General features: G+C 33.4%; 5 protein-coding genes and 1 non-coding gene across 8 annotated transcripts; 2 read left to right on the top strand and 4 right to left on the bottom strand.

The window, feature by feature from the left end:
- Positions 1-453: 453 nt before the first annotated feature.
- Positions 454-1,853, bottom strand: LOC25499657 (nicotianamine synthase). Its single transcript, XM_013595007.3, has one exon. The coding sequence runs from the start codon at positions 1,797-1,799 to the stop codon at positions 837-839; it is 963 nt and encodes a 320-aa protein (XP_013450461.1). The 5' UTR covers positions 1,800-1,853; the 3' UTR covers positions 454-836.
- Positions 1,854-6,918: 5,065 nt separating this feature from the next.
- Positions 6,919-8,953, bottom strand: LOC25499656 (uncharacterized). Of its 2 annotated transcripts, none has more exons than XM_013595006.3 (2): positions 8,795-8,953; positions 6,919-7,552 (listed from the first exon to the last, which is right to left on the bottom strand). In XM_013595006.3, exons 1-2 carry the CDS (start codon positions 8,901-8,903, stop codon positions 6,975-6,977), a joined length of 687 nt encoding a protein of 228 aa, XP_013450460.2. In that variant the 5' UTR covers positions 8,904-8,953; the 3' UTR covers positions 6,919-6,974. The 2 variants fall into 2 exon arrangements, with proteins under 2 accessions (XP_013450460.2, XP_039683401.1); XM_039827467.1 differs by lacking the exon at positions 8,795-8,953 and adding an exon at positions 8,047-8,436.
- A 2,938-nt stretch (positions 8,954-11,891) lies between these two features.
- Positions 11,892-13,634, bottom strand: LOC25499655 (uncharacterized). Its single transcript, XM_013595005.3, has 2 exons — positions 13,348-13,634; positions 11,892-12,655 (listed from the first exon to the last, which is right to left on the bottom strand). The coding sequence occupies exons 1-2, from the start codon at positions 13,427-13,429 to the stop codon at positions 12,090-12,092; spliced, it is 648 nt and encodes a 215-aa protein (XP_013450459.1). The 5' UTR covers positions 13,430-13,634; the 3' UTR covers positions 11,892-12,089.
- Positions 12,525-18,423, bottom strand: LOC25499654 (peptide chain release factor PrfB2, chloroplastic). 2 transcript variants are annotated; one of them, XR_003007108.2, is made up of 9 exons: positions 17,922-18,423; positions 17,617-17,829; positions 16,384-16,485; positions 16,008-16,145; positions 15,048-15,352; positions 14,817-14,970; positions 14,471-14,729; positions 13,348-13,446; positions 12,525-12,655 (listed from the first exon to the last, which is right to left on the bottom strand). XR_003007108.2 is itself a non-coding variant. In XM_013595004.3 (7 exons), the coding sequence occupies exons 1-7, from the start codon at positions 18,300-18,302 to the stop codon at positions 14,595-14,597; spliced, it is 1,428 nt and encodes a 475-aa protein (XP_013450458.1). In that variant the 5' UTR covers positions 18,303-18,423; the 3' UTR covers positions 14,028-14,594. The 2 variants fall into 2 exon arrangements, 1 of the variants encoding a protein (XP_013450458.1); XM_013595004.3 differs by lacking the exons at positions 12,525-12,655; positions 13,348-13,446 and having other exon boundaries at positions 14,028-14,729.
- Positions 18,424-20,499: 2,076 nt separating this feature from the next.
- On the top strand, positions 20,500-23,381 carry LOC25499653 (GTP-binding protein SAR1A). The gene is made up of 3 exons (XM_013595003.3): positions 20,500-20,796; positions 21,654-21,785; positions 22,886-23,381. Exons 1-3 carry the CDS (start codon positions 20,668-20,670, stop codon positions 23,204-23,206), a joined length of 582 nt encoding a protein of 193 aa, XP_013450457.1. The 5' UTR covers positions 20,500-20,667; the 3' UTR covers positions 23,207-23,381.
- Positions 23,382-24,218: 837 nt separating this feature from the next.
- Positions 24,219-24,291, top strand: TRNAA-AGC (transfer RNA alanine (anticodon AGC)). Its single transcript has one exon. It is a non-coding gene; the product is annotated as a tRNA-Ala (tRNA).
- The last annotated feature ends 163 nt before the right edge of the window (positions 24,292-24,454 follow it).

Below are 24,454 nucleotides of genomic sequence, written 5' to 3'. Positions count from 1 at the left end.
TGGCATCTTAATTGTGGAATGGAAGATATATACGCCTAGCTATTTGATGAACAAGGACAGTTCGAAAAGTTAAGATATCCATAATGCTTCTTCTATTGATTCTTTTCTAAAGTCAAAGATAACTAATAAAACTGTCATCCACATAAATTTTACAACTAAATACAATTATTGAAAAAGGAAGATAAGTAGGCATCCTTTCAAAGCCAACAAAGACGTTTTTGATTTGATAGGCAATGTCCCCAAATTTAATAGACAAGAATGGGGGAATCTCAATTATTTTGATTGATTGAAATTAACATTAATGAAGTTAAAACAAACAAATTAAAGTGTAGAAAAAAATAAACATCTTTAATTTTTCAAGATATACCAATACAAATGTTAGCAAGTTAGAAGTTAAGTTCGTTTTTCGAAGATAATACTTTGAACCTCCGATTAAAAGCAACTATGAAGACCTTAATGTAAATCATATAATTTAATTGATTTAAATTGAGTTCTTACAACAACAAAGGATGAGCAAGATTGAACACAATAAATTGTATACAAGCTATGCTAGTAGTGTGTATGCCCATACGGCTTGCTTAAAGGAACTCGATCTAAATCACAATAATATCTTTTGTATTTATTGAAAATTTAAAAACAACATTATGAAAATCACATATGTTGTGCTCCATGAGATACAAAGCACTCGGAGACATAAATACAAATATATCACAGCTAAATTGTAATGACATGATCCAATCTTCAGCCAAGCTAGCTAGCATGTGCTAGAGACACTAGTCAATTAAGTATATAATAAGTAGTTGATATATAAAGCAAATCAGCTGGAGAAATATAGTTTACATGAGTTGGTCATCAATGGTCAATTCCTCAATCATATTCCCATGGTTGAGTCCCCTAAGGGGATTGAAGACTTGAATCTCAGAACACTTGTTTGGTAGGATCATTGAACAAAGGCTATGATCATGTGAGTGTTTAGGCATAGGATACTTACGCGATATGACAATTGAATTGATAACCTCGTCTGCAGGATGGAATACAGAGAGGACCTCAAAGCCTCGAAGATCAGAAGCTTCAACCACTGGATAGAGAAAAGCACGAGCCCCGTGAGCACTCCTTAACATAAGAAGTGCTCCTGGGGCCATGTGCTTCCCCAAGTGATCAATGATTCGATTTTTTTCCTCCTTGTCCATACCGACCAGGGCAGCTAAGTAAACAATTTCATAGTCTTTCAAATCATTTGACACGTCCAATATATCATTGGTGTGAAAAACCATACGGTTTGACAAGTCAGGATCAGATGAAACCAAGTGCTTAGCACTTGAATTGGCTAAAGGGTCGATGTCGTAGTTGTGAAAAGTGGTTGAAGGTAAGTGGTTCCATGCCAAGACAATTGAAGTAAGGGGAAGGGGTCCCGAACCAATAAAAGCAATTTTGTTAGGGACATGAGTGCAGTGTTGGCTAAGGATAGAAAACTCAAGGTGACCAAGTTTGATGTAGTTTGAATAATAAGGGAAAATATGGAGATGATTAAGAGGGTTTTGGTATGAGCCTAAGATGGCTGAATAGTGTCTCTCCAAATACCCTTCAGCTTCACCACATAGCCTTATAAGATGGGATCTTTTTCCTTGCACAGTGTTTGGGAGTTTAGTGACATCTATAGGGCTAGGTGGCATGCATGTGAGGACAAGTTCGGTGAAAAGCATGTCGACATTTTTGCAAGGTTTGAGAGTTTCAAGGCTTGAAATTTGTTCATACAAGTTAATCACTTTTGCAATCAATAACTCTTCTTGGCAACCCATGTCGACACTATGAGGTTATGGGGAAGACTTGGTTCAAGAAAACACATAACTAGGCCATGGGGAGGAGTCAATATTTATGGCCAATTGTGGGGTCCACAAGGATCACCCCCTTGAGTTGAGACTTTGGTATTGCCTTTTTTTATTCTATTTTTGGATTAAATATATTGTTATGTTAGGAAGGTGTTTTTTAACCTTTTCAAACATTGTTTGATATTAACTAAGTTGTTTAAACATATTTCAGGAATTATCAATAAGATTTTATAGGTAGTGTCACAATAACGATTTCATAAGTCTTATAAGCATGAATTTATAGATATCTTAAATAAAGTTAATTAGAGTAATGTTAAAAAAATTGTCAAAAAAAGTGTGGTGTTAGTTAAAAATGCTTATATTTAAAAAATTGAGAATATTTACATTAAAGACATCAACATTGTCATCTTGTGTTCAGTTTCTTTTAATGTACAAGTTTTGTTTCAAATATTCTTATTCGGCGGATGAAAGATTTTTGAATCAGAATCAAAATTGAATATTAAAAAACTCTAACATCTTTTTTTTGGTGTGGACGGTTATCCTTTGCGTGCAGTGCATAGAATAATTACTCAAGTTGGTAGGACCGCAATAACTCGCAAAAACTCTCGTTCAAAAGATTTAATATTGTTGCATTTTTAGTATTGAATTCAAACTCCAACATCTAATTAAACTATAAGAGATCTCTTATAAAGAAGAAGTTCAAGTAACCTAATGGTAAAGTTTGAAAATATCTTGAGTCTTGCTAACAAGTGTCTTTAGGGCGCATGTTAAAGATACAAAAATGAAAATAATTGATAAATTTTAAATAAAAAAAATTACTTTTTAAAATTTCAATGCACTGAATGCACCATTTCTAAGATAATATTTCACATGTGCCCCAAAATTACTTGTTAACATTTCTCAAATATCTTTTATCATCTCATTCGGTATTCTTGGGTTAGTTGTTGTGATCTCTTACCAATTATCGCTGTTCTTGTAATGATTTCACAAAGCTTTGAAAGCTTTTAACACATTAGAATAAGGACCGTTAAAAGTTCTTAAAAATCAAATAACCTTTTAATCAAGAAAGAATATGCAGAGAAAACTTTAAGAGAATTTCAACTTAGTGTTTATTCTTTGTAAATCTTGATCTTGAAATTTCTATATATTCTTGCGGAGTAATTTATACTTGTTCATCGCATAATATTGTTGAGACTCGGTGACACACATCATACCCATCAAATTTTTCTTTTATGAATAGTAGAAATTTTTTCGTCCAAAATAAATATTGAAATTTATTTTCGTATTTATTTCTAAAGTTGCATATGATTTTTAATATGTGCCTTTTATCCAAAGTCGAATTTTTCTTGTAAGACTTGGTGTAAAGTTAATCATACTAGATAAATGACCACTCATTAAGTATGTGTTTGCTTCAGCGTTTTTCCTTTTCTGCCGCAAGTTTAAAGCACTTTTTGTTGTTGTTTTGAGAAGTTTCTATTTGTAGCTTCTGTGTTAACGTGAATTTCTATCATGCTTTTGCCCAAACGTGAAAATTGTACCGTCCAACCAAACATAATTGTTTATTTCCTTTTTAGCTCTTAACAAGACCCTTAAAAAAAACACTCTAAGCTTGAATCTTCTACAACGGACCCATAAACAATTAGGTCATTTGAAAGATGTTGAGTCATGATGTAGCTTGAATCTTATAATTTCTAATTAAATATGTTTTGCAACCATATTTAATTAGAAATAGTTGACACGCAAAATTATGGACCGCATCGAAGGGTACCGAGGATCGAACCCATGCACTTTGGGAGTTTGTGAGCTCATCAATCCACTGCGACACCAATGTAACATATGGTATAATATGCATAATATGATAATTATAGGAAACTTGGGGGGTGCAGTGGCTCCCATGGGTTTTCAAGAAGATATGTTCGTGTGCAAATGGTTGTTCAAATAACATATCTCATTATATACTCTCTCCGTCCCATAATAACTAAGTCGTTTGCAAAAAAAAAATTCCAAAATAACCGAGTCATTTCACTTTTCAATACAATATTAATTAATTTTTTCATTTTATAACTCTAATTAATACTACTTTATTTTTTTGACGGAATTAATACTACTTTTATCACTCTCAATTCAATATATTTCACTTTGCATTTATGATAGTAGAGAATGCACAAATATTTAACAAGAGCACTCAAAACCATTTTTTTTCTCCTTTATTTATACATTTTTCTTAATATGTATGAAATTAGCAAATGTCTCACTTAATCCGGGACGAAGGGAGTATAGGTTAAGCATTGAAGAAAGAAAAATAAATAAACATGAACTTATAGTAAAATAAATAAGCACAAATACTTCAATCTTATTTTTCTCTAAAAGGATTGAACTTATTTTTTTTCTTAATAGTTTCTCCTTTTTATAAAAATCTTATAATTTTTTTTTAAAAAAATCTCCAATTTTCTCTAACATATATCTATTATTTTTTTAGAGTTGTGTTATTTGAATATCTATTTATATGACAACCTTTGAGACAATCAAAATATACAAAGAAAATAGTAAGATATTGACACAAAAACCAATACAATAGAGAGAGAAAATAAAAATATAATATGAGTATGAGAGAAAAAATTATTAAAAAAAAATTGTTCAAATATCATTTTTATTTTTTTAAAGCTAAAAGAAACCATCCTAATTTGCTTTAAAAAAAAAAACATTTTGGAGAACAGACGAAGAAGGATTTTGACTCATCTTTGATTCCATAATCTTGTTCGTTTCACACTCGTGTCCTTTTTCGGGGGCCATCAATCATATGGTGTTCTTTTACTATTTTTGTCAAATCTTTCACAAAAATCAAGTAACTATAATATGCAGTATCTTTATAGTTTTTCGGGAGTAATAATCATTTGTTTCTTAAATATGCAAAAAGAAGTCACACAAATACACAATAGTCTTACAATATATCAAAGTTTTATAATAATTCTAATTGTATATAATGTTAGTTAAAATAAAGAAGTAGATTTTTGGAATTTTTTTTCTATTATACTTTCATTTTAATCAAATATATTTCTAACTTTTTGCACACACTTTCTCTTTTTAATAAATTTAATATATCATTTTTCTCATAATAAACAATTGTTAGTTACAAATTCTTTCTTGTTTTTGCGCGCATTATTTCTCAACTACATAACAAACAATTGTTAATAGTTTAAGTATTGCACACATCTTTTTAATAATTATAAAACAAAATAAAATTTATTCCAATTACACGTTAATCAAAATTTAACTATGCTATTCAATTAGGAAAAAAATTAACTGTAAGACAAAATAAAATCTATTTCAACTACAAGTTAATCAAAATTTAACTATGTTATTCAATTGAGAAAAAAATAACTTTCTTCTAACTCATCTAATTTATAGAATTTCAACTCTTTATAAGACCATTATTATAGATAACAAAATTTTGTTTAACTTAAAAAACTTGAGTTTTTCAAATAAATATCATTAATTATTTTGAATTTATTGAAAAAAGAGTAAGTAAGAGTAATTGAGAAATGATATAATTGACAAATTATATCCTTAAACTATCAAAATGATTGTTACATAGAAGCGTTACATTCATATTCTAATGACACTTAAAAAGGAATAGAAAGAGAGTAATAATATAGTATTTAAAAATAAATAAGGAGGAAAGCCATGCATAAAATAATATAATTTATCATAACTTCGTATGAATGGTGCAAATGTATTTTGATTCCCTTTATTTCGTGCAAGCAATATTCATAACACGCCATGCCTTGCACGCCTGTAGTAGATTTCTCTTGTACTATTGACTTCCTTGCAAGAAATAATAAATTTTGTTTACATTTTTTATTGAAAAAAGGACAAGGAAGTATTATTTGTCAAATAAAATAAAAGGGGGGCCATAATTATTTTTCTTTTTTGTTATTTCCAATTACATGTCCCCCCCTTTAACTAAAACATTATTATCCGCAGCTCAATAATAGAATGTTTTAATAGTATTACATCATTCTAAATTCCCCAACCGGTCCACATACATGTTATTCAGAAATTGGGACCTCTTGGTAACTCAAATTGGAAAGTTACATGTTTGAGGTAAATGGCATATTATGAACAAAAAAAGCTACAGCTTTTAGAACTGGCCCCTATGAATTATTATGTGTTTTATATGGTTACCAAATTGGCCACTTTCACTACATGATTATACCCGTACCAGCATCAAATGCGATAACTCGACGATGATGGGGCAATAGTGCAAATACACTTTTGCATGGTTATCAAATCAAATCAAAAAGTTTCAACCAAAGATATGCTGCTACAAACAAATCAATCAAAATATTTAAGTTTTTATGATAATTAAGCAATATTCGATTTTTTATTGCTTTACGTAAGACAAGGATTGCATAAAATAATGGGTAGCACATTGGTTGGATATGAATTAAGTCAAATATACTCTTTTTTTGTGAAAGATATGAAGTCAAATATACTTAATAAGTAGTAGTAATTTGTTTTATGCATAGGATGTGTGGCAACCACACGATAGCGTGTGGCCAAAGGAATCCACTTATCCTCTCAATGATGCTCCTGTCGTCATACAACAGCTACATATATCGACTATATGGCCCAAGTGTCTGAATTTTGTTTATACTAATTATATGCTCCTTTCATTGATTCGTAACCAGAACAAGCTACGCAACCTCACATAATCAGTAATTAACACTATATACAAACTCTATTCATTGATTGAAGGAAATTGTGATAATGGATACTACTACTACTAGTGCGCAATTATTTAATTACAAACTCTTTGACATTGTTTAGTGTTAGAAAATTCCGACAACTTTTATACATTCATATAATGATGTATATTATATGAATGGTAATCATATTATCATATTAAAAAAATGAAATAAAATAAAATATAATATTATACGTTTGTTATCTCTCAATTACTTCAGGGTATATCTAAGAATGTACCTAACATATTTTAACGGGCTCACGAATATATATATATATATATATATATATATATATATATATATTAAGATTGGTTAACTCTTCTGGTCATCAACTAACTAAATTTAATTAAGGGTCATGTTTCAACTACATGCAAAAATGAACATTTGTAAATCAAAGCTAATCACGTTCAAATGTGTAGTTGAACAAACTGCAACATATAATATAATGCACTCCATTAACCACATCATATAGCATGAGCCCTATTCTACCACCAACCCAACTTCCCAATTGACTTCCAACAAGATAACCACCAAATCTTCCAAGTATTTGCTCCCCCATGAAGCCTCCACTATAAGTTCCAAAAAATGTACCAGTTCCCCTAAGAAATCCCTCTGTAAAGGTACCACCATGGTAAACAGCTTCAAAGAAGTCCCATCCGAAAGAGATAATCGGACCTATGACGCGGTTGGCCTTATGAGTAGCCAATTTCATGGCTTTCGCGCCTTCTTTCTGAGCATATTTTTCTGAATCAGTTGGTGGCATACCCTGTGAAGCAGCATCTACAAGAGCAGATAGGATTGCATTATCTCTTGCTTTTTCAACATGAGAAGATCTAATATTGTTAGCATAGAGCTTCACACTTTCCTTGACCCCACATGCTAAAGTTCCAGAGCCCATATCAAAGCAATTTAAGAATGTAAACTTCCCACTTTTGGATGATGTATTCTTGCCAACAAGCTCCCTGCATTTTTTAGCTGAATAGAGAAAACATTTTATGAGCATAAGCAAAAAATTATAATTAATGAAATGACCTCCATAGTCAAAGATAGGTACCCAAGGCTAGGGAAACCAATGCAAGGAAAAATAGTCGTTATACTAATTATCACATCACACCAAATGTCTATTTGGATTAACTTATTTGAGCTCATCTAATAGTATAAGCATTTGTGAGACTAATTGATAGAACTTATGAAAATAATTTATATTTTCATCCGTTGTTTTCAACTTATTTTCATAAACTTTTCATGATAATTTCTGAAAACAAACTATGGTAAATATGAAAACAATTTTATTTTATTTTATCTTTCGTTATAGGAATAGCTTATGCATAAGCACTCATGTGATAAACACTTCATTAAATTGTTTATCCAAACATAGTCAAAAACTTTTACAAACAACAAACTAAAAACAATCCATGTTAGAAAAGAAAGATTCATCCCTGACCAAAAAAAAAAAAAAAAAGATTCACCTTTCATCTCCAAAATCAGTCAGCCAATTTTGTGTCACTAAAGGGATTTAATCTTTAAGTTTTCCAAACTATACTCTTCACTCCAAGAACTATCATCACATACAAGATATTGCAACAGTGAATTGACTCTAGACCTCCTTTAATAAAGTTTTGAAATATATGCACTTGGATGAGATTCCATCATAACCATAGGTTCTGAGTTCAAATATTATTCTCGAAATACAATAGTGTTAAATCTCTTGAGTGAGAATTTTGTCACTTATTGCAGTCCTACCCGACATAAGATATTAATCTTTGCGGTTGCGCGCCAATTCAAAAGAGGAAAAAAAGTTTTTGAAATATTATTTCCAAATTGATAAATTTTAATATTAAATAAGATGAACCTGATTAGAAAAACTTCACTAGCTAGATTACTGGCATTAATTGCTCTCAAAAAAAAAAAAAGATTACTGGCATTAATTAACCCCAAAACGTTAAAAAGAAGGAAATACAAAAATGAGAAAACAATAATTGTTCAGTATTGAATTGAGCCTCTAATGTGAAGGGTCCAAGCTTCTTAATCCAATTAAAGTCGCATGGTATAAGATCATGCAGTGTCTGCAATTTAAGAGTTTTTTTTTAAACAATATTCAAATATTATTTTAAAAATCACAAGTGGTCCAAAAAAAATGTAATTCGAATTTCGTTTACATTAATGAAATTGAATTGTAACTGCAACTATTAAATGGCAGATAAGACAAGGTAGTACCTGCAATGCTAAGAATAATGATGGCAGAGACAAATAGAAGAAACCAATCTCTTTTCTTCTTCTTCTTCTGGAAATCCATGGCATGGTAAAAAACAGTTAAAAATAACATAACCTAATTATAATCAGCAATAAATTAATTAATTAATCTTTGACAAGAGGGAAGAGTCGGAACAACAGATTGTTGCTTTGAGGTTAAGGCAACCCTTCTGGTAATGGTAAAACGCACAACAGTTGTTAATTGGCCGGAGTTTTTAGGTTACATAGGTTGAGGGCGGATAAAGACATTTGATATATGTGTAACTAATATTACAAAGAAACAATGATACAAACTATATTAAAAATAAAAAATAACATTGTTTGGTACGATACATTACAATGAAAATCGTCTCATATTCATTTGTTGAAAATGAATTAAAATGACATCCTTAGTAATTGTTAAAAGAACTTCTCTTTCTATATATAGTAAATTACAAGACAATCATTTATCCACTAATCATCCACTTTGTTACATAGTAGACTCTTCACAACTTTCATAGTTGAAAAAACACGTTCAACACTTCGGTTGCTACTGGCAAGAGCAAAGCCGACTTCCAAAGCTTATAAACCATAGCAAATGTGTTGCACTTATTTGTTTTCACAAGTTTTGCACAAAATCTGAAAGTCCTTTCAACTTAGCAAATTTCAGGTCAAGTTGAACAATTATTACATAATTCCTAAGTTGATGGCATAACGCCACTTCCGACATAACTATAAAATTATTTGGGTAAACCTCAGTCATCCTCGATAATTTGTTCACATCAAAAGTTACAAATAACTTTACGGGACAAAGAATGATATGGAATACTCAATGTTGTTCAGCTTGCTGGAGAATTGCTTTTGACACATGTTATAAGGCTGAGAAACACCAGTAAAAGACGAAAATGCCCCCTCGGCAGTTAACTACCAAAATAGTGAACCGGCTGCAGTTAACTGCCTGCCGACGAAAAATGAAAAAAAAAAAAAAAGTGCCGAGGATCTCAAAACTACAAATAATCATATGCCTATTTACTTGCTATGTTCCCTTCATCTAGAATTGTATCTGAGATTTCTTTTGCATTATAAAATCAACTATTAGACAATTAAAAGAACCGTAATTAAAACAAATAAATAAAAGTATGGTTTGTCAAAAAGCAATTCTCAAACTCCTTCATTACCAATTAGTACTGTTGGTTTGTCAAAAACAAAAGCTGCTGATTGTTCCTCTGAATCATACACAAAGAGAGAGGGCCACAACCCCATAACTCCTTCATTGAATAAGGGCAGTCACACTTCGGAACTTGTGCGGTGCTAGTAATACTAGTACCAAGTTATGGCGTATGAGATTGTGTACATTATTGTAGGTGTTACTGTGTCACTATGTTCTTATTCTGAGCTTCTGTTCAATTCGTTTTTTGAAGGGCCAATATTGTTGTAGTGTTGGAAGGAAAATAGTAATAGAATGATATAATAACAGCATTATGCCGCATGCAAAACCAAACATAGTCACACAGTTAACTACCAAATTTGTAGTTTTGAGATCCTCGGCACTTAAGTGCCGATATTTTTTTTTCTTTTTTCGTCGGCAGTTAACTGCCGAAGGAACTTCGGGAGTTAACTGCAGCCGGTTCATTATTTCGGTAGTTAACTGGCGAGGGGGCATTTTTGTCTTTTACTAGTGTTTCTCAGCCTTATAACATGTGTAAACAACAATTCTCAGCTTGCTGTTACATATTATGTTTTTTTATATTATTAAAAAAAAAAAACAAAAAAAAGGAATTACATGTGTGGCTTTAGCCACACATAGACTCATAGTGCATCCGCCACGACTAATGAAAGGGCTGTCAACATTAAAGGGAAGCGATTTTGAACCTTTTTTTTTAAATAGAAGGGGTATTTTCGGTTTTCCATGGGGCGCGAAAGGCCAAAAAATGATTATTCAACGATAACCAAAGCACAAGCAATGCTAAGATTAACAAACTATATAAATTACAAATGTCAATTATAAAGAAGGCTCTACAACAACTATGCCACCAAAATAAAGAAAATTCAATTGTCGGATAAAGTCAAACCTAAGCATCTAAGAGATTGTTTATACAATTGATAGTAATCGTAAGAGAAGCTCTTCACTGTGATTTTAATTCATGACCAAACCAAAAGCTTCATCATATCGATCATAGAACTTGTTAAACTAACCTGCCGAACAAAAACCACAAGATTTTGATTCTACCAAGTAATTCAAACACAAGGCAACCAAATCGCATAAAAGTATTCCTTATCCTTTTTCAATGAGATATCAAATTTATAGGTTCAACCACATGACAAAAGTTGTTGTTGGTCAACGGACAAGTTTATCTTAACCAAAACAAGATACCTGACCATAATTTCCCATAAATAGAACATGCAAAAATTTGTACCCCCTATAAATCATATTATATTTACTAGGAAGTCTATTATTAAATAATCTCCAAGCAAACAACGATACCAAATTATTTCAAATCAAATCTTACAAAGGGAAACTTGCTACGGCTTCAAGATTTGAGATCAACATGTAAGCTTCTTTAACTGAAAACTCATCATTAGAATTAGGGTCTCAAATCATTCGTCCTCCATATTTTCCTGCAAACAAATATTACACACAACCATACACCCATCCTCTAAATCAGCCTCCCAAACAACAAATAGATTTCTTCTCCAACCTCATTCCCCTACTTCACTTCTAGACACCATATCCTTTACTTACATATACATTTAACCCAATCATTGTTAATCCAGTTCAAATGTGTGGTTAATAAAGTTCAATAGATGGTTTAATAAGTTGCAAAACCTGATATATCTTTTAACCAAATCCAACATTTCATTAACCATGGATGTGAGTTACATCAACCATTTAAAAAGTTGTTGAGTTTTGTTTTTCCCACATTTATGTTATCATACGATATATAGGTTCAAAAGGTTTTCCAATAAGAAGATGAGAAGACAGCATGTGCACTGTATTTGTTAGAACAAAAATATATATGACCATGCATATACAAAACTGGAGCAGACACAGAGAATAAAAACACATGTACATCCAATTATATAATGTGAAAAGAATAACAATATTGGTATAAACTTTTGTATTTCATATCATTTTAGAATCTTTATATGTTTTCTTGCCGTTAATAGATATATTCATAATCTACAAAGAATGGAACCTCTAGAGCTGTCATAAACAGGAATTTCATGGAAAGGAAAAGAAAAGAACTTAAAGTTTAAGAATTTTCTTGACAGTGTGAGCTTATGTTTCTTGAATTTTACTTCCATACTGCAACATGAAATGCACTCCATTAGCCACGTCATATACCATGAGTCCTATTCTACCTCCAATCCAACTTCCCAATTGACTTCCAACAAGATAACCAAATCTTCCAAGCCTTTGCTCCCCCACAAAGCCGACACCGTAAGTCCCAAACAACGTACCAGTTCCTCTAAGGAATCCCTCTGTAAAGGTACCACCATAGTAAACAGCTTCAAAAAAGTCCCAGCCGGAAGAGATGATGGGACCTGTGATGCGGTTGGCCTTACGGGTAGCCAATTTCGCCGCTTTTTTACCTTGTTTCTGCGCATGTTTTTCTGAAACAATTGGCGACATACCCTGTGAAGCAGCATCAACAAGAGCAGATTGGATTGCATCATGTCTTGCTTTTTCAACATGAGCAGATCTAATATTGTTAACATAGAGCTTCACACTTTCTTTAACCCCACATGCTAAACTTCCAGAGCCCAAATCAAAGCAATTTAATAATGTAAACTTCCCACTTTTGGATGACGCGTTCTCGCCAACAAGCTCCCTGCATTTTTCAGCTGAACGGAGAAAACAGTGTGTGATCATAAACAGAAATTATAGTTAATGAAAATGGCTTCCATAGTTAAATATGAGAACCCAGAGCTAGGGAAACCACTGTACTTAACATTCGATGTACGAAACAATTTTTTGAAAAAGTGATATGGGGAACAATAGTTAAGAATTTATTACTACATCACAGCACGGGTCTATTTGGATTGTGACTTATTTGAATTTATCTATCTAATGGTATAAACATTTGTGAGACTATTTGAAAGAGCTTATGAAAACATGTTATGACATTTTAATATGTTAGCTTATTTCCATAAACTCTTCAAGATAGCCTATGAAAACAACCTATAGTATATACTCAAACAATTTGATTTGTTTTCATCTTTTGTTATAGAAATAGTTTATACACTAAATTTGTTATAGTAGATAATAAACACTAAAGTTGTTTATCGAACTATGGCAGATAATAAACATTTAACAAACAACAAACTCAAAGCAATCTATAAAACCCATGCTAGAATAGAAAAGAAAGATTCATATCCTAGGACAATTTTTGGGGTCAATAATTTGGAGATTTGCATTGAATAAGATGAACCTGATCAGGACTGTCATTAATTGAACCCAAAAAGTTATAAAGACAATTATTGAGTCTGATGCGAAGGTTCAAAAAATAGTATTAATGGGGAAGTGGTATAGATACCTGTGATGCTAAGAACAATGATGGCAGATACAGATAGAAGAAACCGAACTCTCCTCTTCTGAAAATCCATGGCAATTGGCATGGAATGGAAGAAACCAACTGTTAAAAACAAACTAATTAATTAAAGAATCATTGAATGCTTCTACAATAGGTAAGAATCTTAAGTTGTTGTTGTTGTTGTTGTTTTTTCAACAAAAAAAGAATCCTCTCACGAGAATGCACCACAATTGAAAATGGGCTCTCGACCATAAAAAGGGATTTCGATTGTGTGGCGGTCAACCCCATTTAAACCCCTTGGATTAAGATCAGAAGCTCTAAATAATGTACATTTTGATTTTCTTTTTAAATATAAAAGAAGTGAATGATATCAACTTCAATTAACAAATCAAAAATATTATTTTAATTTACACTTTACAAGGATCCATATCCAAAAAATATGAAGCTTAACTTAAAATATGAACCATTTAATCTTGATCGGACGGTTCAGCAAAAAGATTAATCTTAGACTTTTATAACAAATCTTGAAATCTTATTCAAAAAAGAAATATTGAAATCCAATGCAAAATAAAAGTACTCACTGTAATATAAAAGAACTTTAACATTTTAACAAATACCATACGTCTTGCAACTTAAAAACACCCACTATATATTGATATGAAGAAAAAGAAAGAAAAAAAAAACCCTCTTGAAAAATAGCTCACAATAAATATTGAATAATTTCATTAGGGATCACACCTAATCAGATTTATACTATGCTTTTCTCTGAGGTCGTGTTCATTCATAACAATAAATTACAAAAATTTATCCGCTGCCATGATTCCTTGAGCAGAGTTAGCAATCCAGTACTATTTGTATCTTTTATCAGGAGAAAAAAAAATCCAAAAGTCAAATAGCATCCATCTACAGTTATTAATGTATACAGTTTACAAGTGAGTCATAGAGCACAAGAATCATGAGCAGCAGCAACATAGGTTATTGATGAGTTATTTGGACAGTGCAAGCCCTTATAGTCAAGCTTCTGAGCTTTGTGCTTCCATATTCAATTGTACATACTCATTTATTTATGACCACAAAAATACTGATAGGAAGCCAAACAATATGTATCCTTGTAACACCGTTATACCTTAATGAGGAATGACAGCAACTGTAGGACAGTGAACTTCAGTTGCGCAAAACTGATAAAAATGCCATTTGAGCGCAAAACATACTTTGTGCCAGTGCCAAAATAATCTGGCAGTTTAATTAATTTAAGCATCATCTTCATTTTTATCCAAAGAAGCTGATAAATAGCTCATGATGAAACCATCTAGATCTCCCTCAAGGACAGAGTCAGGATCTGAAACCTCGTAGTTAGTTCTGAGATCTTTTACCATGCGGTAAGGCTGTATCATAGATAAAATAGTTAATGTAATGATCAGAAAGTCAAAATCTAGCAAGAATAGAGGTGAAATGTACAATCTCAAACCTACATGGAGCACATAACTACGAATCTGACTACCCCAGGTTATGTCAGTAAGAGACTGTGTATGCTGAGCATTCAACTGCGCCTGGCGAGCCATCTCAATCTGGTTTAATCTTGACTGAAGCACAGCCATTGCCGAAGCCTTATTCTGATGTTGTGATCTGTTTCAAAATAGTAACCAAACTCAGAAGTTAAAAACATGAGAGCAAATGTGTGAATTTGTATGTATGTTTCATACCTTTCATTCTGACAAGTTGCAGTAACTCCCGTAGGAATATGCGTTATTTTTACAGCACTCTCGGTAGTATTAACATGCTGTCCACCAGCACCACTGGCGCGAAATCGTTCAATTCGAAGATCAGATTCATTAATCTGTACACTGGAAGATTCATCACCAAGGTTTGGAATGACTGCTACAGCAGCAAATGAAGTATGTCGGCGCTTATTACTGTCAAACGGTGATATGCGCACCAGTCTATGTACTCCTATTTCTGCTTTGGCATATCCAAATGCAAATTCACCGTCTACTTTGATTGTAGCTCGCTGATAAGATATATCGATTTTTATTCAGAAACAAGCAGTTCCCAATAATAGAAAATAAAATTAATCTACCAGAAAGAGAGATACAAGCCTAGAGCAGTAGAATATGTTAAACTAGAGGCCCCACCCAAACTGAAACAAAATCCACACAATAATTTTCTCAAAGCTTAAATGTAAATTTAGCAACTATGAACTATGTATGTAAAAAATCTGGAACCTGATAGAAACTGGTCTCTATGATTAAGAATATTAAGGGATAAATACAAAATTTATTACTTCAACTTCTGGAGAATGATTCTGAAAACTGATGAAAAAGTATAGGAAAACAGTGACAACAATTGCCCACCAATATGTTTGAGAGCTTGGTCTCTCCTTGATTCAAATAACCGAATGACCCTCCCGTTGCCACAACCTTTCCGTTTTATTAGAATTCATAAAACAAATGATAAAAACTGCACACATAAGCATAACTGCCACAAAACTGACCAAAGTCAGTTTTGGCCTTCTCTGCCCCTTCTCCTACAACTCCTTATTGAGATGCCTCTCAGATCCATAGTCACATGGGAGGTAACCATGGGCCGTGAATCGAAGCATGTAATAGCAATTTCGAAAAATCTAAAATAGCCATAAGTAAGACATGAAGGATAGTAAGAAGAACCTTGATTCCTGCAATCTCACCAGGCATTTCTTCCATTACAGTAACTTTATATCCACGTCGCTGGGCCCATGATTTATACATCTGCATGATCATAGAAGCCCAGTCCATGCTCTCGGTACCCCCAGCTCCAGCCTGAACCTATGTTAAATAATAAAGCAGCGTCAATAGGAGCACACATACATAACCACAGAGCATGTGTAACTATCTATTAGTGCTGGACAAGGGGAAAAAATAAAATTGTCAAATATTCTTGTGTGGAGCATGCAAAACCAAGTTAATAGACTTAGATTGGGCTTAATATCCGTAAGGACACTTTTCCCGAAAAAGCACCAACACAATGCAACTGTAGGAACTTTTAAATATCTATGAGTACAACCTCAATGTAGCAAGAACGAGAATCTTGCTCATCTGCCAGCAATGCTTCTAGCTCTTTCTCTTTTGCATTTACTCTCATGTTAAGCAATGCTTTCATTGATTCCTGAAAAAGAAGAAATGGTCTGCATGAATATGAGTCGGCATATATCAGTAGGAAACTACAATGGAACATGTTTTATATGTTGAGGTCCACGCTGTACACAACACAATGAAGCATATTTCCACTAAATTAGATGTATCTCTCAGAATATTGAGCTCTATCTATTATCAAAATTTCAATATACAGCAACAACAATGCCCTCGCTAGTGGGATAAGGCTTGATTGTTGTTGTAAAATTTCATTAGAAGATTAAATAATCCATTATCTTTTGTAACTTTCTTACCATGACAATAAAATTAATTACCATGTCCTCACTAGCTCTACTGTTCAGTCGTATTATTCTTTACTTTGAAGTTTATGTTGATATTACAAGGAGATGAGTTAGATTACTCAATGTAGCTAGGATCCAGTGCTGGCTCATAGGATCGTACGATTCTATGTCCCTCCGCACCTCAACCGTGCTTCGACTTTACTCCGATTCGTTTTTGCTCTGTTTTCCCCTGTTTTCTCTGTTTATCGTTGTTTTTCCTCAGTTTTCTCTATTTTTTTTGCTTGTTTCCTCTGTTTTTCCTCTATTTTCTCTGTTTATTTATCTCAACTCTATCAACAAACTAGCAATCCTACATACTGTTTATTTCTCTCAACTCTATCAACAACCTAGCAATCCTACATATGAACCGTGTTACGTTCCTTGTGTTTACGTTCCTTCACCGGCTGACCGATCCGATCCTACTTAGGATCTTGATCCTGACTACATTGAGATTACTCTATGCCTGTTTGGATTGGCTAATTTGATCTTACCTACTGGCATAAACAATTTTGAGACTGTTAATGAGAGCTTATGAAAACAACTTATGACATGACCATAAGTTGTTTTCAGCTTATTTTCATAAGCTCTCCAGAATAGCGTCTATGAAAACAACTTATAACTTATATGAAAACAGTTTTGACTTTGTTTTAACTTTCGTTATAGAAATAGCTTATATATAATCACTTATACAATAAACGCTTAACTAAACCACTTATCCAAACAGAGTCTAAATAAACACTCTTTTCTATATAACTCAAACCCTATGGTGACAAAAAAAAAAAAAAAAAATGAATACATGCCTAGATGATGAAGGGAGTCCCCACCAATTCCAACTCTGAATCATTCTCTTCACGAGCAAGCTTTATCATTTCAATATCGTCAAGTAACTCTCGCTCCAATCCATTCACCTCTTTCATTTTCCCAAGTAGTGAACCGTGCTCCCGGTTAATTTTACCAGCACGTACAGGATCATCCCAAAGATCTTCCTTATTCAGCTGGGCTGATAACATATCCAACCTAACCTTCAACTTCTTCCACTGTCACCGTGAACAAAGATAAACGGTAATTAACAAGTTCCTATTAACCTTAATCATGCTTAGTTAAGAAAATAGTAGAAGGTTTAATTTACCTGTAAGCGGCGTTTGATCAAATGAATAGATTGAGCTATAGCTGAGGCATGACTCTTCCAATCACTGTCATTTTCGTCAAGAATGGGCCAATTTTTGGCTAGAATTCCTTGGATGGTGAGCCCATCAGATGTTGAGTGTTCAGCGGCGGCGGGCTGAGAAGCCCAAAAGCGAGCCTGCGTGGGAGATAATAGCCCGTGAGAGTAAGCGTCTCTTGAAAGCCACGTGGAAGAGAAGAAAGGAAGGGCATGTGATAAGTGGCGACAGGAAAACAACGTTGGTGAAGGCGAATCGGACAAGTTTCCGACAAGTTTGGATAGAAACGAAGAGAAGGTGGTGGTAGTAATCCTAAGTGATCTTCTTCGAAGGAAATAGTACGACATATTTAGGAAGGAAAATATTCTACCAAGAAGGAAAAAAAGACAACTTCGAGCTTTGCTGAAAGAATGAAAACGAAGAACAAACTTATGATGCTATGCTGCAGGGAGTGCCGAACAAGTTCAACTGTCTAATGGGCTGGGCCGGGACAGTTAATAGTTTGATGTATGCTTTGTTGGCCGGTAATTGCTCTTCTCTCATCTGTTTTTGCTCATTTCTTTCAGATAGCGGAGCGCGAGTTAACTTACTTACACATGCGTATTTTCAACATGAGTTAACTCACGTATGGAAGAAGAGCAATTCTCTTTCTGGCCCCCTCATTGCTTTCAGGCCTCGCAAAATTCTTGCTTTGCACCTAAACTTAGCGTCCAGGAGATATGTGTTGAAGCAATTCTGAAGATATCTTCTGAACAATTCATTTTATATTTCATAATAGAATTACAGTTTTTATATATACCTTTTAAATGTTTAAAAGATGTGAAACTTCAAGTATTATCCAAAAAAATACTAATTTCTTCTATTTGAAACAAATCTAATTCAAAAAAATCACATTTCCTCAATAACACATCAAGTAAGTGTTCGACAAAATGCTTGAATGATAATAATTTTTTCTTATTTTTTGTTGTGGAAATGGCTGATAATGTTGGTAAGATGAGACATGGCAAGGAGGCCTTGCATAGTTTCGTTTATAAAGAGCGGGAGGCAAATACTCCTCCAACACGTGGACATGGTCGTGGTAAGAGTGCTCGAGAGGGAGCAGGAGATACTGGTTCATGTGTTGAATAGGATGATGTTGACATTGTTGCCATCATCACCGCCATGTATGCCATCACCACCACGTTGACATTGAGATGCCTCCTTATATACATGAATTAAAGAACCTTCAAAATTTGGGCAAATACATTTCAAATTAGGAATATTAGCATGCATAAAAATGGAAACTACAAATGATTTATATGTAAGTTGGATGGAACTGTTAATCAATTTTTTTTAGAATGATTGAAAAACACTAGTTGTAATGAAACAGTGCGATCTCACACCTAAGAATTCAACCGTTCAGACTACGTCTAAAAAAAAAAATAGCAGTCGCATTGTTGCATCAGTAAATTATCAATACACAAGAGCCGAAAACTTGGATAAAGGAACCAACCAACCTTTGAATAGTCATATCAATTAGACTTTTAGACTCACACCTCACCCATGAGCTGCAAGTTTATGGGGATCAGGGAAACTATTTGCAAGCAACATCTCATCTCAAGAATTTCACACGCGCAATTTTGTTTTTTTACAAATTTCTTGCACCTGAGAGTTTTTTTTAACTTTTATACTCTTAGACCCATTATTCATTACAATGACCAAGAATATATGACAAATGTAATGGTCTAAACCTAGAAGGCTTGACCTAATTATCATATAAGTCGTTCAACAAGAGAGTCCATTATGAATATGACGAACAAGGAGACTAGACCCAAGTTCATTCAAGGTGACCATATCGTCTTGCAGCACGGTGCATCACAATATATTACCTTCTACATCACCACATGATACCTCATGTCTTGAAATAACGCGCAACACATGATAGAAACCTCATACGAAACCTTGGGAACCCCCTCGTTCCTCCCATGAGAAACAAATAAAGTACTAACCTACTCCACCACTTAAACACTAACAAACGACTAGATAATCACTAAGCCATTCGTACTTAATGAAGGCTCATTTGAATTAGATAGACACCATTACATATCTCATATTCATTTACTCCAAAGTGCTCGAGTAAATTAGTTACAAAATGAACAAATCTAAGAAGCAGAAATAAGAACAACCACGGAGCGAGCTCTCAAATAGATCACTATAAGTGATGCATTACCCCCATGTATGATCACATTACTCACTCTGTTTTTACTCGCATACTACTTAGTAGAGCCCATACTTGAGCATCAAAGCACCCCTACCCGATCAGAGAATGAGTATACGATCATGTTTACTCTTTTTTTTTTCTTCCAATTATTATTATACCATTCATCATCTATTAATTTTTTTTTTAAACAATCAAATAAAAATTATAACTTCAATCATCTTCATTGATAAAATCAAAAGATCGGGATAAGTAGGGTACGTCTTCCTTAAAAATAAAATAAAAAGTGGTGTACGTCTAACAAGTCTGTCCCACATGCGAATAGTAACGTCTGTCCCACATGTGAATAGTAACAATAAAATAACAACAACAAAAACGAACGCGATTATAAATAAACCAACCTTCTCTCTCTCATCACTGTTCTTGGGGTTAGGTTAGGTCATTCAATTCCTCACAACGTGAAATTTGTCTCACTTCGATTCATAAAATTGAACTGAATTAGATCGTAAAACACGATGTTTTTGGTGGATTGGTTTTACGGGGTTCTAGCATCGCTTGGATTATGGCAGAAAGAGGCTAAGATCCTATTCTTAGGTCTCGATAACGCTGGCAAAACCACCTTGCTTCACATGCTCAAAGACGAGGTTTGTTCTTCAATTTCCCAGTTATTTTCATTATTATTACCGATATTGTTCTTTTCGAATGGAACGGATCTCTGATCTTATTTACTGTTGATAATGTTTTGTGGTTAATTAATATTTTGTAGTCAAAGGGGTTCATGATTTTTACCGGAGTTTTCTAGGATCAATATGATATATTATACATGTCTCTGAATGCTATTATTACTGAGAAATTTCGCAACTGTGTTACTTAGATGCTCAAATCAACATAATTTCATTTGCTCTTTCTTAGTTTAAAATTATTTTACACTTTCTCAGTTTTTCCACCTTTGTTGACATAAACATGTGATTCAATTATTCAGCTTTCTTCCATTACCTTGCTCCATGCATGATTGGCCATGTTTTTCTATGTTTAGGGCCTGGTTGGATTGGCTTATTTTAGCTTATCTATTGACATAAGTTTTGTGGGTTTGTTCGGGAGAAGTTATGAAAACAGCTTATAACTTATGTAAACAACTTATAGCATATATACAAAAACAATTTAACTTTGTTTTATCTTTTTCTATAAAAATAACTTATGTAAGCTTATACATAAGCGCTTATCATGATATGTGTTTGTGCTTTAAGTTGCATATAAGCTGTTTGTCCAAACAGGCCCTTAACTTGTTCTGGTGTGTTGCTCTCGGTCTCTTATCTTGACACTTAGCATCTGTTTTAAAATTTTATTGTGATTGCTCATATCTGTATTATTTTGTTTCGACCACGTAATCTTTTCTGGTTTCTGCAAGCAATGCATTTTGATAGTTAGCAAGCGTGTGTCTATATCTTTATCTCTGTGTCTTGGTGTAATGTTTCTTTTATCATGAGAATTGGTTTTGCAGAGATTAGTCCAGCATCAGCCGACTCAGTATCCGACATCAGAAGAGTTGAGTATTGGGAAGATCAAGTTTAAAGCTTTTGATTTGGGGGGTCATCAGATTGCTCGTAGAGTCTGGAAAGATTACTACGCTCAGGTCTCTCCTTTTCTATGTCTCAAATACTCTTTTCTAACTAGGGTAGCCCAAGCGAGAGAATATCTTAATTATGAAAAATTGGATGCCACTTGGGCATCCGTAGATATATTACATATTACACTCATATCTAACTTTATTTTGTTTATGTGGCTAGTCTAGCTAATTCGTGACTTAGAATTTGGCTTAGAATCTACAAACTAGTTCTAACTGTTACTAAGATTAAGTTTTATTCTCATGTTCAGTATCATAATGGAAGCATAGCGATTACGTTTTTTAAAGTGTAAAAAAAAAAATGACTGTCTTGTTGCAGAATGTTCATATATCTAACAAATTTAATGAATGCAGGATTTATGCCATCCTATTGTACCTATTGTATATAGTACCTACAAGACACTTCTGCCTCTGAATCAATTTACGACTCAGTAACTTGTTCAATATTTTAACTGAGAAACAAACATGTTGAATTGGTGATAGCCTACTGATAGCTGCCATTTCACTTTAGAGGATATGCTTATAGTACCTGTGAAATAATTGAATCATCAATTGGTTTTAATCAACTAAGTTAGTTCTATGTTTTGTAAAAGCTACCGTGATAGCTTCTTTGTCTAATTTTCTGTTATACCTGTTTTTTAGCAGTTAATTGGTTGATAATTAAATTTGTGAAAGGGGTTAGAAGGCTAAATAAGTCATGGCTTAGTGCTTGTTCAAAGCATGACCTTTAGTAGTGTTTTCTAGATGAAAAGAGAGAAAATTGAGTGAGCAAAACAGAGACCTTTGGGCTGGGAAATTCTTGTATCTCTCTATTCTTTTGGTCAAGAAATAGAAAGCTACATGTAGGAGAAATTGCTTTGAACCTCAATAAATAGTGTGGTCTTCCCCTTCCCATTCTTCCCTTTATTTGTTGTTCTTTCTGCTATTGAATGTCGCAGCACCAGTCATCAAGACTGGTTCAAATCTTAACAGTACATTATAAGACATTTCTGGCTATGAAACAGTTTAACACTTTGGTATAATTTGTTCAATATTTTAACCGAGAAACATTACGTGCTGGTGCTCGTTATTTTTTACTTCATTGTGATCATGAGTTTTTTGCAATGCAGGTAGATGCAGTGGTCTATTTGGTTGATGCTTATGACAAGGAAAGATTTGCTGAGTCAAAAAAGGAGTTGGATGCTCTCCTTTCTGATGAATCATTGGCAAATGTCCCTTTCCTTGTCCTTGGAAACAAAATTGATATTCCATATGCTGCCTCAGAAGACGAATTGCGTCACCATTTGGGCTTGAGCAACTTCACCACTGGCAAGGGTAAGGTAAATTTGTCAGACTCAAATGTCCGACCCATGGAGGTATTCATGTGCAGTATTGTGAAGAAAATGGGTTATGGTGATGGTTTCAAATGGGTTTCTCAGTACATCAAATAGAGATGGCTTGGTATCTCATATCTTTTAAGTTTGTTTCTGTACTTATGAATTGGAAGTGTTGTTGGTAGAAATTACTGTTCAAGAAATTGCAGTATATTTCAATTTTTATTTCTATAAAATGACTGGGAACCTTCAGTTCAGTTAATTTTTGGTTGATTATTTTTCATTTCTAAAATATGGAGACTTAAAATCTTACGCATGCTGAACATTGTCTTACATCCTTACCTGTGAAAAGTAAGCACTAACTCATACATTTCGTTGCTTAGCTATTAATTAGAGATTCGAGACAAACTTACCGAATCAATGAAGAACTGATGCATAAAATTATAGTATATGGCAAAAGATAGCAATGTTATGTTAGAAAGCTGCGCATTCATTTTGAGCTGTGATTGCACTTATCCACGATTTGCTGATTTAATTATTATTTTTTGCGGTAAATATTACCAGCAGCTAGCTTGTATGGGATGAATGCACTCTCACAAGATAGTGGAGTCAATTTGACCTCGATGTTTTTCAACGCAATAGTAGTATAATAGGTTTTTTTTGGTAACAACGCAATATCATAGAGTAATACATAACAAAAACATATAATGATATTTACACTCGTCCTTAAAAAAAAAAAAGAAATAATATGTACAGTCTAAATTTATTCCTTTTGTTATACATATCAGTAGTAGCATTGTACTATTATGTACTAGTAGAAATGAACAAAAGGTCCCCAACCTTATTAATTTTCGTCCCTCAAAGCTATTTGATGGCAAGTGTAACTAAATTTATATTACATTTTTTTGGATAATGCTACTTCTAGAATTTCAAATTTTTATTTTTTGAAAGAAGAATTTCAATTTTCACTTAGTAAGTGGGACTAATCTATTATAACCCAAAGAATCCAATTATTTAATGTCTTTTAATCGTCCACTCATATTTTAGGTGAACCGCATGCGTGATATCAACTACTATTGGAACAGAAGACGTTGTTGCTTATAGTATATCCGCGCAAAAAATGTCACATGGGGATGTAGCTCAGATGGTAGAGCGCTCGCTTAGCATGCGAGAGGTACGGGGATCGATACCCCGCATCTCCATTTTTTTGCCTTTTCTGTTTACTCACTTTTCTGCCTACTAGCACACCGTCTTACTTTAACACAAGAGTTTCTGTTATAGCTAGTCAGGATGCATCAGATCACTAACATGAAGACCGCACCTCTGCCCAGGAGGTAAACAACTTTTTATTTGAAGAAATTTTTG

Source organism: Medicago truncatula, chromosome 7, assembly GCF_003473485.1.
Source record: "Medicago truncatula cultivar Jemalong A17 chromosome 7, MtrunA17r5.0-ANR, whole genome shotgun sequence".
Lineage (NCBI taxonomy): Eukaryota > Viridiplantae > Streptophyta > Magnoliopsida > Fabales > Fabaceae > Medicago > Medicago truncatula.
The sequence above is the reverse complement of the archived record's forward strand: the minus strand, read 5'-3'. Positions and strand labels throughout refer to the sequence as shown.